Raw genomic sequence first — 15,342 nt, 5'->3', positions numbered from 1 at the left:
AAACCTTTTGGAGAGAGAGGTGAGGTGGGGTTTGGGTGGGTGGGTGTGGGGGGTGTGAGGATGGGTTGGGGGATAGGGTGGGGAAGGTTGAGAAGGAGTTTTGGAAAATGTTTTCCCTTCTCTTGATAAGGAAAACATTTTCCTCCAATTGAAAAAAAAATGAGTTGATAAGGAAAATATTTTCCAAAATATTTAAGCCAACCAAACATGGAAATATTGGAAAACATTTCCTTCGTACCAAACACACCCATATTTATTTGTTATATTAATTTTGTAACTCGTGTTTAATTTGGTACACACCCAACACAGTCCGATAACTAGAAAGATTTATACATAACCACTTGCTAAACTCTGTAAGAACACCAACGTTTGTACAAATTCAATGCTTACAACAACTGTGTGAGGAATGGCCAAAGAGACGGAATTCAGAAACAGAGGATCTTTTCAGCTCCTATCATTCCCATACTATCCAAGTAAAAATCCTTCTTAGATCATCCAAAATCCAGACTGAAACGTGGCAGTTCCCTATATTGCACTTCTTAGTAAGTCCAGACTCATCTATATTGCACTTCCCTCAATCCCAGAAAAAGGAAGATGCCTTAGAATATACCTTCAGTCTCTCATCAATCGGTTTGGCTCTAGCACAAAAACAGATAAGGCCCATGCACTCAAATTATTAGACCAACCACCCCCTCGTTCCCTGCCTTGTTTCGAATTGTGACGAAATCAAGAAACATGTACTATATTTTTCGCCGTTTCAACAAAATAATAATTAATAACATGTATATATGTGTATTATATATATTTTATTCACTTGTTGGCTAGCAAATACAATTAGTTTTGACCGCCTGATCAATTTTATATTTTCGCCCAAAATCAACTCAATTCTTAGTAACTTGCCTCTTTTGATAATTGTCGTATCCAGATCAGATTGCGTGTATTATTTCGATTAACTTTATGAAATAGCATATGTACCGAAATAACTCTGTCCATCAAAACTTGTTTAAGTTTAAATGAGTTAAATCATAACTTGTTTATTGACTTGATTCAACGGATTGAAATTCAAAATGATTCATCAAATTATGGGGCAGTCAAAATGCTATCTAAACTAAAATATACAAAATCAGATTTGGAAATTGCAAATTATGTAAATTTGAAAAAACTTAAACTAATAATTTTTAAAATACATTTAACTCAAAATTAAAAAAGGAGTGAGATTGAATCATGCTAGACGGATTAAATTATGACTTCTATCTGTTCCAGTATAAACTTGCAAAGAAATGACCCAAACCCGAATGAAATCTATTCTCAACTACCCAAAGTCTTTTCTTTAAACCACAATAATGTTACATAGGCCCCATACTCTCTTTTTAAAAAGACACTTGTAGTACAAAAACTGTTTATTATCAACTCTCTTTAAGCTAAAGTCAGGAGTCTGCAAAAGAACACTATGAATTCTCCAACTTGTTTGATGATGACCATCTCCCAACCAGAACAAGAAAAACTCATAGACAAACTCCAAATCTTCAAGATTCAAGGTAAAGATAAACGTGGCTGCACCATCCTTCGCATCATCGGCAAACTTTTCCCTGGTTAGTTAATTCTTTCTTCAAGTTTTATCTTACTTCAGTTAGTTATATAAGAGGAAGAGTAGAAATCTGTACACTTGAACAGATTGCTGTAATTGTTTTTCTTTTTTCTTGTTAGCCTAGTCTGTGGCGGAGATCAGGGCGTGAGCATAAGTGGTTCATCTGAGTCTCTTTTGTCAAAAACTTATGGTGTATATACAAAAGCAGAATTATTTTTTAGAAATATATAATAGATGTTGAATTTACTTGAGTCAACCCAAGTACTCTCGTGTGGTATTTTGAATTTCTTTGGAGAAAATCCTAGCTCCGAGTCTAGATATTAATTTTGAAAGTATCATGGCTAATTTTAATTAAAGCCAAAGCCAACACATTAATTTTACAGTGTAAAAGTTCAGGACTTTTGTTTTGTTTCTGTATCCTAATTCTGATATTTTGTTTTACTGGTTGATTCAATAATTTTCAGCAAGAATTGTAAGTGTGGAGGCAGTGAACAAGTATCTACAAGAGAAGATTTATCCAAGTTTAGGGGAAAGACAATTCTCAATAGTGTACGTGCATACCGGAGTTAACAGAAGTGAAAATTTCCCCGGAATAGCAGCTCTCCGATCGATCTGTGATGCTATGCCGGAAAACGTGAAAGATCATCTGAAAGCTGTTTATTTCCTTCACCCAAGCCTACAATCTCGACTCTTCCTTGCCCTTTTTGGCCGTCTCATCTTCACCGGAGGGTAATTAACTCTTCCTAAGATGAGCTTTCAAATAAGTACTCTATTTTCAATTTTAAAAGATTAATTAGTACTACTGTAATATTTACTTAGCTGACTTGAGAGCATGTAATTTACTCTATGATGGAATTTGATTGCAGGATTTATTGGAAGCTGAATTACGTGACTAGGTTAGAGTTCTTGTGGGAACACGTAAAGAGAAAGGAGATAGAAATGCCAGAGTTCGTGTATGAATTTGAAGAAGAGTTGGATGACTACCGTCCGATGACGGATTATGGAATGGAGGGAGATCATCCAAGGGTTTATATTGATTCTACTGTTGAACCTGCAGTTTCAATGTACTCAATGAGGTGTATTGCTTAGTAGTAAAAGAAGACGAAAAACTGTTTTAGGTGGTCTTAGATGGGCTGAACTGATATGTGTGCCGGCCTCTTAGGTCACTTTGTTTTATCTGCAAGTATTATTACTTTTAGAATGTCTGCAAAATGCTTAGTTGTATCTGTGGCGTTCCAAATTTAATTTCAAAATGCTGCTTAGTGATTATCTGTGGCATTCCAAATTTTAGTTTTGTTTACACTGTAAAACTGAAGACCAAATGAGCAAGAGATTTAATATTCCAATCCGCAACCAACTCAGCAACTCTTTGCATCATTTAACCAAACGGACGAAGTTTTGTTTCCTTATTTCTTCTCTAGGAACAGCAATAGATTTTAAGATGCAGGAGTTGGGATAGGTGACTGCTGCTGATTACAAGCTTTGTTTTCTCTTTTTTTCAAATAAAGTCGGACAACTTTTCTCTCTAGCGACTCTTGTGCTGCCCATATATGCTGTTCCGCGTTTTCTTCAAAGAGCAGCACGTCTGACAAAAATTTCTTTAAAAATATGAACTTGACAGAAGTGATTACGCATAAACTGAACATTGGAGACTTAGCAAGTTAGCTTAGAGAGCTCCCACTAAAAGGCATCATTCGCTTGGATGCCATGAGACATGAGGGACAGAATTGGAGGGTGAGATAGTTAGAGGCAGATGTAGCATGTTTGTTACGAGTTCAACCAACAGAGTATTCTCAACACAAAGTATATTTATTTATGTAAAAATTACTAAAATTTCGACAAATATTAAATTCAGATCCATAATTCCAAAAGTGCAAAATATTTCAGTCCAGCTAATTAGTTGTTCAGAATACAAGTGAAGGTATTCATAGAGACATAACAGATGCAGAAAGATGGCAATTACATGGGAAAGCTGCTGGCATAAATATGTTGGTACAGGTTTATTTACAGTACAGAGATATTTGATTACGAGGAATGTTGCGGTCACACAGATTGCATCAAGAAAATATAGGTACAGGTTTACTTACAGCACACCACAATTTGATTATTTGCAACTCATATACAAAGTAATTCCATCAAAGTGAACTCTAGCCAGAGACATATTCTCAAACCACCTCACTGGGGGAATTCACCAAATGCACTGCGCAACAAGATAATAACATGAATCAAGAGGTAGTATACACTGCAAGGAGAAATCAAAATAGGGACAGATGAACAGATGCGTTAAGAACCTTTCTCACGAGCAATAAACAATAAACATATACATTTATGCAAATCTCACCATTACATGATCATGGCAGAGCTAAAAACCATAATTTCCCATTAAGTTAACCCAGTAATTGGTGGAAGAGATTTTCGGAAAGCACATGAATTGCCTATTCAAAAAGAATCTATCATAGGAAGCATCAGCAAATGGTTTACAAGGAGTTGGAGAAACTGAAATCTCCGTCCATTTCATGTGGAAATTAACTTCATTCAGATAGATGATTAAATACAGGACTACTACATTTGGCATTACTTCATCTTAACAGAAGAGTCCTTATATGTTGCATATTTACAACATCAACACAAGCTTATAATCTAGGCGAGAGGAAGCAAGTTCTTTGCCCCAAAATAGTCAGAATGGGGGGTTTCATAGGAAAATAATTAATGCTCCCCAATGTCAAGACCCTAAAATCTATCCTGACTACAATCTTATGTTGGCACTATAGGATCACACTTCCGTTGTATTGCAGGTATAATTACCTCAAAATAAGTTTTAGAGAGTCGGCAGCGAACAATCTCTACTTCCCACTGTAATGGTTGAGTTGTGCTTCATCTATAACTATAAATATCTTACAATAGCATCAGACTAGCTTTTGGTGAAATTCAAGTTGGACAGTGTTGGACAGTACAATCCTATCAACACTTATATTACATGAAACCAAAGATCTAAGCTAATTTGTACACAAGAAAATGTAAAAGAGAGGCAGACTTACATTATCAACATGGATTCGGAGTGAACCAAATTGGAGGAGGCCAACGAAGCATAGAATGTGAATTGCGAGGATAGCATGACAATGCTTCAATCCTACCATCCTCTAAATTGTAATACCCTAGATCATGATTCCCATTGACACCATCATAATTAGCCTCACAATAATCATCCGTAAAGTAAATCCTATTTCCTTCACATCCAGGATAATCAGAAGCCAACAGCGCCAATGAAGAATTCTCTCCTAAAAACAACATCTTCTCACCCAAACTATCCACCTTCTCCCACCTCGGCCCTTCTAAAACCAACCTAAACACACGAAATTCAACCGTCTTATACACAACATCAAGCTGATGATACGCAGCATCAGTATCAAGCTCCAAAGACCTAGTCACCAGTAAAAGTTCATCATTCGTTTTAACCAAATACTGTATATCACCGCCAATTTGCCTAGGCGTTTCAATAAATGAAACCCTAGGCGAATCACCACTAACATCACAAACTGCAATTGATCCAAGTTTATGAACAGCATAAAATAATCCATCAAAATATATAACATCCTCAGCAAAAAACCGCGCTTCATCAATAAATTTCCATGAATTTTCTCCATTTTTACAGTAAGCAAGCTCGCCTGTTTCATTAAGGATCACAAACGCAATAAAATTCGGATCACGTGAAGGACTATTAGAAAGGACAACCTTTTTAATAAACAAGTCACGTATTTCTTTTAAACTACGAGTGTAAACCTCGCCATCGGGAGATTGGATGGTAAATTCTCGACCTACGCTGTAAAAATCGAAATTTATAACATTAGGAAGCTGAGACAGCGGCGGAAGATTAAAAGTTACTTTTGTGAGCGGATTAATTATGAAAATTGACGGCGATTCGTCGACGATGATGAGCCAGCCGTGAGAAGAGCCACAACGTCGGCGGCGATTCGAAGCTTCGGGAAGGTTGAGGAAGTGGAGCTTGTTATCAAGGAGGTTGAAGAAACCACGCCGGTTCGACCGGTTTTTTGGGAGCATTAACCATGGGAATTGACAAGGTAAGTTTTTGGGAGTCGCCGGAGTTGAGGATCGCCAGTTGGAGCAAACGGCTCGGAAACGGAGGTAATCGCGGAGGTTAACTAGCTTATTCACGATCGTATCGAGAAGCTCCGGCGGAAGTTCCGACCAGTCATGGTCAACCGACATGGTTTTAGAGAATGGCCAATAGGATAGTTTAGCTGCTCTTTCCCGCGACCACACAAATTTCCCACTTATAGACTTGATAGTAAATGCCGGGGGAAAAAAAAGAAAAGGAAAAAAGATATTTGAAAGTAAGCTCAATTCTGATTTAAGACTTACTAATTCTAATCCCCGAAAATGCCGGCAATCCATGTCAACTTAATCAGAGTATTATTATCTAAATACTACTACTCCTATTCGATAAGGACAAAAAAGGAAAAAAAGGAGAGAAATGATATAAGCAAACCATTTGCCTTTGGTGCTCATAGAATGTCAAAGAGAAGACTTTGTTTTATCCATTACAAAGAAAATTGCATCACATACTTTTAATCATTTATAAGTAAAATAAGCTAATTGGTGAAAAAAATATGTTTAATTGAAAGTTGAAACAATGTTGGTAACTGAAAAAAATTAACACAGTAAAATTATACTCCCTCCGGTTCCGTGCCACTGTCTGATTCTAACTTCTACCACAAAGGTTTGTCTATGCTATACGTAAATTAATTGACCCGTAAATTTTAACTTCTTTTTAGCTAAAGTTGCTATAGCCCTAAAGACTGAATATGGACCAGCCAATTAATCCTATTCAAAACTCGGAAGCTTACAAACAGGAAGGAATGGCAATTGGAGCGGGGCGGGGCGGGGCGGGGCGGGGTAAACACTTAATAGGGCAAGGCAGGGCAGGGTATGAAATAAATAGGGCGGGGCAGGGCAAAACTTAATTTTTTAAAAATTTCAATGGGGCAGGGCAGGTGGCAGGTGGGCTCTTAGTTCCAATAATGGGCCATTGGATAGCCTGAGGCCCAATGGCCTGAATCGTTTTTTTTTTCCAGGGAAACAAAGCATGCATTAATCAAACCCAACCGTCAATGGTACAAAACTAGATTAAGCCTCGTTGACAATCCAAACAGGAAAATTGTCAAATCAAGAGACTTCACTAAGTAGTGCGAAAGAAAATTTGGCTAACCTATGACTACAAGTATTGAACCTTCTACTTAGATATTTAAAAGATACATCACTCAGATGTTGCTGAAGTGCCCAAATATCTTCGCAAAGAGTATTAACCTCCCATGAAGGACCTCTACTTCCATTAAGCATTTGAACCATTGTTAAGGAATCAGACAAGATATGTATATTCTTCCATCCATACTTCACCGCCAGTTGAATTGCTTTTCTTATTGCCCACGCTTCAGCCATTATGGCTTTTCCAACAAAAGGAATTGGACTACCATAGGCATAAAGCACGTCACCATTAGCCTTTAAGGCTACCATTCCAATACTCGCTTTGCGAGTCTTTGGATCCAGACCTGCATCCACATAAAGCAACACTTTTTCTGAAGAAAGAGTTAGTAATGGTGGATTGGTAGAAGCATCGCTCATAGTGTTAACATGTCCTTTGCAACTGTAAATTCATTAAACTCAAATAATGCTTTAGATAAAATCTCATTTTCATTCCATATCACCGAATTAAAAATGTACTCATTCCTAGCCTTCCAAATCATCCATAAAATAGATACTGCTAGTTGCAATAAGGTATTAGATTCCGAGAATCTTTTAGTATCTAACACTAATTTATACCACCATGTAGCAAAATCAGAGATCAGATGCAAATTTGGTCAACAAATTGGACTCATTTTCCACACATGAATTGATCTAGGACATTTAAAGAACATGTGCTCTAAAGTTTCAGGTTCCATCCCACAAATAGGACATATGTCATCCATAGAGTGAATTCTTTTTTTAATAATATTCTTAACATACAATGTATTTAAGACACACTTTCTTAAGAAATGTTTGAGCTTGTTTTTAATATTTAAGGACCATAAATGGTTCCAAAAGGATTTCGGGAACACATGAGAACTACTTTCCGCACGATTAGCCAAACTTTCTATCATTTGTGAGGAGCAATTTCGCCAAATAATACCCAGACTTCACTTCGTATTTACCAGAATTAGTAAAATGCCAAATCAGTCGATCATTTCCCCCTACGGAAGAAACTGGAATAGTTAAAATAGATTTGACATCATCTTCACAAAATAACATATTCAAAATCTGCATATTCCATGGTTAGTACTGTCATCAATCAGTTCTGATACTTTCATATTTGTCGCAGTACCACTCATCATACTTAAGGGGTAAAAGGAGTTATCTCGTGGCAGCCATGGATCTCTCCATACTCTTACAGATTTACCATTTGAAACATTCCATCTAACACCTCTACTTAATAGATCTCGCCCCCATAAAATACTTTTCCATACCCAAGATGTATATTTACTGATCGGTACCTGTAAGAAAGATTCCTTAGGAAAATATTTACCTTTAAGGACATGAGAAACTAACAAATCCGGTTTAGTCAGAATTCGCCATGCTAGTTTGACTAAAAGAGCCATATTAAAAGCCTTTAGATCCCGAAAGCCTAACCCCCCTTTAAATTTTGGTTCACATAGTTTTTCCCACTTTTCAAAATGCATCTTTCTTTTATCATTATTCGTACCCCACCAAAAGTTTGAAAATAAGCTAGTGATTTCCTTACATATCCCATCAGGTATCTGAAAACAAGACATAGCATATGAGGGGATAGCAGCTAAAACAGACTTTAATAAAACCTCCTTTCCTGCTTGACTTAAAAACTTTCCTTTCCAACCCTTTATTTTAGATAAAATTCTATCCTTTATGAAAGCCAACATTTCTTTTTTAGATCTTCCCACAATAGCAGGCAGTCCTAAATACATCACCCTTTCACACATTCGTATATTATTCAAAGAAGAGCATATTATAACTTTTTTCTCCTCCGTAGTATTCTTACTAAAAAGATTGCAGATTTTTCAAAATTAATAATTTATCCTGAGCATCTTGCATATATGTCCAAAATTTTATTAATCGTAGCAACACTATTTATATCAGCTCTACAAAAGATAAATGAGTCGTCTGCAAAAAATAAATGGGAAACAGAAGGACTGCTTCTCTCTAATTTGAACCCTTTTAACTTTCCTTGTTGTTCAGCCGAGTGTAATAGAGCAGATAATCCTTCAGCACATATTAGGAATAAGTAAGGTGATAGAGGATCACCCTACCTTAATCCTCTAGATGGCTTTACACAACCCTTAACCTCTCCATTAAAGTTAAATGAAAAAAAAGCAGCCATAACACAAGTCATAATCCAATTTACAAAAATTTGGTGAAAACCCATTTGTAACATCATTTGCTGGATATAAGGCCACTCCACACGATCATATGCTTTAGACATATCTAACTTTAAAGCCATTTAACTTATCTTTTCCTTTTCGTTTGTTTTTCAGCACCCCCATAAATTCATGTGCTAACACGACATTATCCACAATTTGTCTTTTTCCAACAAAGGCAGCTTGATTCATAGAGATAAGTAAAGGCATCAAAGATCATACGTTTCACCAGAATTTTTGTAATGACCTTATATAAAGTAGAGCATAAGCTAATAGGTCTAAAGTGATTTACGGTAGTAGGTATTTTTATTTTTGGTACCAACGTTATCAAAGTTTGATTCCAAACGGGTAAAAGTTGACCCGTCTAAAAAAAATACCTTACTGCCAAACAGACATCATGAGAAATTAACGGCCAAAACTGCTGGAAAAATAGTGGAGTCATTCCATCAACACCAGGGGACTTATTAGGATGCATAGAGAAAACAACTTCTTTTATTTCCTCATTAGTTACTTCACTAATCAGGCCCAAGTTTATGTTTTCATCGATAGAAGTTGAAATAGACTGAAGAACATGAGATAAGGAGGAAGGATTAGATGTAGTAAATAGTTCCCTATAGAAATCCTCAATTTCCTTTACCATACTGTTTTTGTCACAAATCCACTCTCCTGATCCATTCTCAATTCCTTTAATTGGATTCCTCCTTCTCCTCTGAAGAGTAGACATACGAAAAAAAGAAGTATTTTTATCTCCTTCATTTAACCATTGAACTCTAGACTTTTGCTTCCAATAAATTTCTTCCTCCTTATAGGCTTTACTTAACTCATTTTTCAGCTTTGATATGACAGTTAGATCAGGTCCTTTTGGATTCATTTGTGCAAACTTAAGAAGAATTTTCAGTTGCTTAATCTTTATCATAGAGTTTGTTTCACCCTTCTTTCTCCATAAGATTAAAGAATTTCGATATTTTCTTATCTTTGCACACACTTTAGATTGACAATCCCCAGAAGGATTAGTGACACAAGATTGTTTAATTAATTCATGGGCTTCAGAGTTTCCAACCCATCTTTTATCAAAATAAAATCTTTTTTCCAGCGATCATTTAGTCCATTTGTGGAGCAAAGAATTAATTTGTGATCTGAAGCATCATTTTGAATATGAAGCACCGTACCCTGACCATATTTTAATCTCCAATCAGGAGATACCAAAACTCTATCTAAATGTTCTTGAATAATTCCCTCATTAATTCGGTAAGAAGACCAAGTCCAAGGTTTCCCTCTATAACCAAGGTCTACCGCTCCTAGTATATAAATAAAGTTATTAAAATCCTTAAAAGTCCAAGGAGCCCGCGTAGTTCCCCCAGATTTTTCAGAATTATCAATAATATCATTAAAATCCCCTAGCAGCATCTAATGGTTTCCCCAAGATACTGATCTAGTAATAAGTTCAGCCCATTGTTTATTTCTAATTTCTCTATCTGTGCTAGCATATACAAAAATACAACAAAAATTAATATTCTTTTCATTATAATAAATGGAGAACTCAATAAAATAGTTAGAAGAGTAAATGTTACTTATCTGAGTGTCTTCATGCCAGAGTAAGGCGAGTCCACCAGAGAGTCCAACAGGGTCCACAATGTAGAAATTTTGCATCCTAACTTTTTGTCGTAGCCACTGAAGTCATGATTGTTGGTTCTTCGTCTCACATAGAAGGATACAATCCGGGGAGTCGAGATACATTTTCTCCTTCAAACAGGGAACTGTCAAGGATCCCCCCAACCCTCGACAATTCCACGCCAGCAACTTCATTTCATCAAGGGAGACCATTCCAGGCTGGGCTCCCGCACCACCTCTTTCTTTTGACGTTTTGCAATAGTCATTGGTGTAACTATCTCCTTATATTTTTGTTTTACCCCTATTAACCCAAACTCTTCCCTAATCGGAATATCAATTAGCATATTAGGCTCTTCTAAATTGACTGTTTCATTCCCAGAAACAACATCACTCACCTTTACTCCATTAGGTGCATCATCAGTAGCTTTGTCTTGGTTCTGTAACATCGTCATCTCAATACCATCCTGCTCTTTGCCTTCGTGCCCAAACTCATGTATACAAACGTTTGCAACTAACCCTTTACCTGGTATAATCGCAGCTTCATGACCGTTTCCTGCAATATCTCCTTGTCTTTTAAAAAGTGATTGCGAATATGAATAGACTGGAAGTTTAGTTTTTTGCAAAGTATTCGTATGGAGTTGGCCAGTATCTTTATTTTGTGAATCAGCAAGTGGCAGACTGTTATTATAGATTTGGATTGTTTCTTCCTCCAGAGAGTGTACCCGGTGCACTTCCTCTTTGTCATTCAAATTATCATTGTCTTTTGCTTGCAAATCCATAACTTCCTTCCCCTGTAATCCATTTCCCTCCACCTGGACATTCTCTTTCTCTATACCATCCTGCATATCCATCGAGTCTCCATCGCCTTCCAGATGTTGCAAATCTTCCCTGGTTCCTGCAGCTCTTTTCTCTTTAACTAATTTATAGTTACGATATCTCATCATTGTATTCTCCACTCTATCATTATTAAAATCTTGACGCTTTTGACTTTCCGAGAAAGATGCATTGTTCTCTGCTCGTAGCCATGTCCCGAACGGGTCGCTTCTAAGATTTCCTGATCGTACATCTTGTTCCCTCTGTATACAGGTTTTATCATTATGTCTTAGCACACCACAATAGTAACAAACATAAGGTAGGTTTTCATATCTCAATTCAACCCATATAGTTTCAGAGCCTAGCTTGATCCATTTCCCTCTAAGCAGTGGCTTATTAATATTAATCTTGACTTTAAGCCTCCTATACTGACCCTCTTTACTCCCATTTTCAGGAATGAGAATATCTAGGATACCGCCTAACGCATACCCTATTTTCCGACCAACATCCTTTGACATCTAGTGTAAAGGAATATTCCAAACTTGAACCCACATATTACTCTCGTTAAAAATTGGAGAGTCACTCTCCAATCCCGGTTCCCAAGGATGGATGTTGAGAAGGTATCTATCATATAACCATGGAGTACCAAGTCTAACTTTATCTAAACTTGCCTTGTCTTTAAAGATGAACTGGAAAAAATTCCATGAGATTTCTTTAATTTGTAATCCTCTAGGATTACCCCAAGCCAGAGTCATAGCATTCCTAATTCCGTAAAAATTCACCTTTTTGTCAGAGATTTCCTTACCAAGAAGACTTACTTCACATTCTTTCATGCTTGCCTGAATATCTGGAAACTCTGTTGCCACAGCCTCCTTTTCTTCCTCCGTTAAAATAAATTTATGAAGGCGTTGTGTAATTTCTTCCGCCATCTTTGCACTGTAAAATTCCTAATGCTGATGATGTTATAAACTTTGTGATTTTGCTTCCCTTTTTGCTGTATCTACCAGTCAATCTTTGCTCTCTGTTGTTCTTTCTTTTTTGTAACCACCTACCAGTTCAAATCAAACCAAGCCCAATTAGCAAATCCCCACGACTTAGAATTAACTCAAAACAAACTAGACAAACAAAACCCAGATGCCAAAATCAATGGCGACAGTCGCAAACTTTAAGCACATGAGCTTGCTTAAAAGGAGAGCTGATGGAGATAAGTACCGGACCGAAAATGAGAAGGGGACCGGTCGGCGCCTCAGAAATCTAGTGAGAGAAAGAGAGAGGAAATTTAATGAGAGAACGGAGTGTGCCAAAATTGGGGAACAGAGAGGATGAAAGTAGCGATTTTGATTGGTTTATTTGTTGAAATCTGTTTGAGAGTATGATTAGGAGTTGAAATTGAAGTGTTTTTTGTAGATTTGGTAAGTTAGGGCAAGGAATAAAACCCCACAGAGGGGAAAGAGCTCTCAGTTGTAGAGAGAGAGAAAACCCTTACGGAGAAGGGACGAAAAAAAAATTTCTCCCTGAATCGTTACTATTTCTTATTTATTTGTGCCTATATTACTTACTTTAATAAAATTATGGCCATCACACCACGCCATACTGCCATATTTCATACTGACCAAATTCACCACTCTGTCTTCTAAGGTTTTACTATATTTTATTTTCACGTTACATATTTGTTTTAAGATTTACTCTTTTCTGTTTGAGTTTATATTGTGTTCTACGTTGAAAACTTAAGGTCCCCACATATGTTCAATATTGCATCTGTTAAATAATTTTGGAAAAATTTCACATAATAATAACTGGGCTCCCTACTTTTCAATTTATAGCCCATATTTTAATTTACAACAAACTAGCCCAAAAATAATAGGCTAATACTCAACATTCAACTCCAATAGGTTCTCGAAATTACTATTTAATTTCTTAAAAAGATTGCTCAAGCTTTTAAGTTAACTTTCGAATCAGTAACTGTGACTCAAATATTAGTTCAACAAACCAAATCCACTTGGGTAGTGAAAATTAGATTTTTAACAAGCTTAAATATGTGGGTTTAGATTCCAAATTTGATTTCGTGAAAATTTTGGAGTGGGTATCATTTAAACTTGTTAGAAATAGTATAAGGAGGTTGTATATAAAATTTGAAGTCATTTAATTGAGCTTTGGATTGCTTTTGAACAAGAATTGCAACTGAAAATTATGGAAGAAGTTCGTCTACAGACATTTGTATAAATGTGTATAATAGTGTATAAGATGTGTTTATACACTCATATACACTATTACTATACAAGATTATACAAAATTATACAAAAACTAACTTCGTCTTCTTCCTTGCGTCATTTCTGAAATTTAACTCAAATCTTGCTCAAATCTACTCCATATCACTTCAAATTTAAATCTTAAACTCCTTTTGATATTTGCAATCAATTAAAACAACACCCAATCCAAACAACTAACAAACTCAAAAAATTATATTTTCGAAAGCAAAGCTTTGAATGGCCTTCAATGGTGGACTTCTACTTTTTAATTTTCTTATATTGCAACCAGGTGAGACGGGGGGACAAGTAGAAAATTACACGGCTCCTTGAAGCATATATAGAAGATGTGAGAGTGAAAGCAATGGTTGTGAGAATACATATTTAACTCCATAGCTTTTAGAAGCAATGGTTGTAAGAACACAGATTTTGAATTTGCTAGTGCTTTCAAAATATGTACAATATGGGATATATGTTGGGTAAAACTTAAAAATATGGGCCATTTTTTGTTATGATGTGAAGTCATGTGTATTTTCTTGTAATTCTTTCAATATTTTTTAACCGATGAATTTTATAGACAATTAATACAAGGGAATAGGGAAGAATATTTGGAATATGAGAAAGTCGAGAAAATAGATAAATATTTAATATATGTTATTATAGGTGAGATTTGCAACTAAAATTGTGGGATTGCCAGAATTATAGGAGCAAATATATGGGATATTTATTATCTAACCATGGTTAGAGCTTTAATTTAACTAATTAAATCTAAACCATTGATTTTTAAATGAAACATATTAACTAAATTTTAAAACATACACACGATAATATCTTTTATTCCCGTCCAACTATTACAAGAACAAGAAAAGTGGTCGCGTATTAACAAGTGGAGTTAGTACATTGGATTTTAAATCTATATTACTTAAATAAAAATCATGTTTTATTCAACCAATATACATAGTAAACTCTTATGTCAATTTTAAATGTTTCAATAAAAGTTGAAAAAGTAAAAAACAATTAAGTAACATACTGCAAAATGAAAAATAAAGGGAAATAATGAAAGAAAACTAAATGGGGCGGGGCGGGAAATTTTTTAAACAATACTAAACAGGGCAGGGCGGGTCAAAATCTTAGCGGGTTAGAGTTTGCTCTGCCCCACCCCATTTACATCCCTACAAACAGGGGTGAACTGTTAACTTGAAAGTAGAAACTCGCATACTATGATATTAACTGTGGAAAGAATTTAAGAGCTGCATTTTGCCAAGACCAAATCAACTGAATGTCATCAACCACAAATCTTAACTTTTGTTGTGCGACATACTAGAGTGTGCATTCAGAGTCACTTCGAGTTGGCAGCCAAAGAATCTTTACTCTTATCACTACTGATGCCTTATCAGAAACAGCCTCTCTACCCCCTAGGATAGGGGTAAGGTCTGCGTACACACTACCCTCCTCAAACCCCACTTGTGGGGTTATACTGGGCGGTTGTTGTTACTAGTGATGCCTGAGCAAATTGGCTTGTCAGGAATCACCACCTTTGCGGCTTCAATATATTTCCATAACCAGTAAAAATTTAGCTTTAAATACTTAGCTGATACAGCATAGAGAGTAGGTCAAAGCCTTCACTACGAGAAGAACTAAC

At 36.0% G+C, this 15,342-nt stretch overlaps 2 protein-coding genes across 2 annotated transcripts; one reads left to right on the top strand and one right to left on the bottom strand.

The window, feature by feature from the left end:
- Positions 1,356-2,857, top strand: LOC109234376 (ganglioside-induced differentiation-associated protein 2-like). Its single transcript, XM_019400351.1, has 3 exons — positions 1,356-1,592; positions 2,053-2,317; positions 2,455-2,857. Exons 1-3 carry the CDS (start codon positions 1,451-1,453, stop codon positions 2,675-2,677), a joined length of 630 nt encoding a protein of 209 aa, XP_019255896.1. The 5' UTR covers positions 1,356-1,450; the 3' UTR covers positions 2,678-2,857.
- Positions 3,422-6,044, bottom strand: LOC109234375 (F-box protein SKIP23-like). Its single transcript, XM_019400350.1, has 2 exons — positions 4,627-6,044; positions 3,422-3,788 (listed from the first exon to the last, which is right to left on the bottom strand). Exon 1 carries the CDS (start codon positions 5,999-6,001, stop codon positions 4,631-4,633), a length of 1,371 nt encoding a protein of 456 aa, XP_019255895.1. The 5' UTR covers positions 6,002-6,044; the 3' UTR covers positions 3,422-3,788; positions 4,627-4,630.

This window comes from Nicotiana attenuata, chromosome 11 (assembly GCF_001879085.1).
Source record: "Nicotiana attenuata strain UT chromosome 11, NIATTr2, whole genome shotgun sequence".
Lineage (NCBI taxonomy): Eukaryota > Viridiplantae > Streptophyta > Magnoliopsida > Solanales > Solanaceae > Nicotiana > Nicotiana attenuata.
Note: the sequence above shows the minus strand (reverse complement) of the source record. Positions and strands in the feature narration are given on the sequence as shown.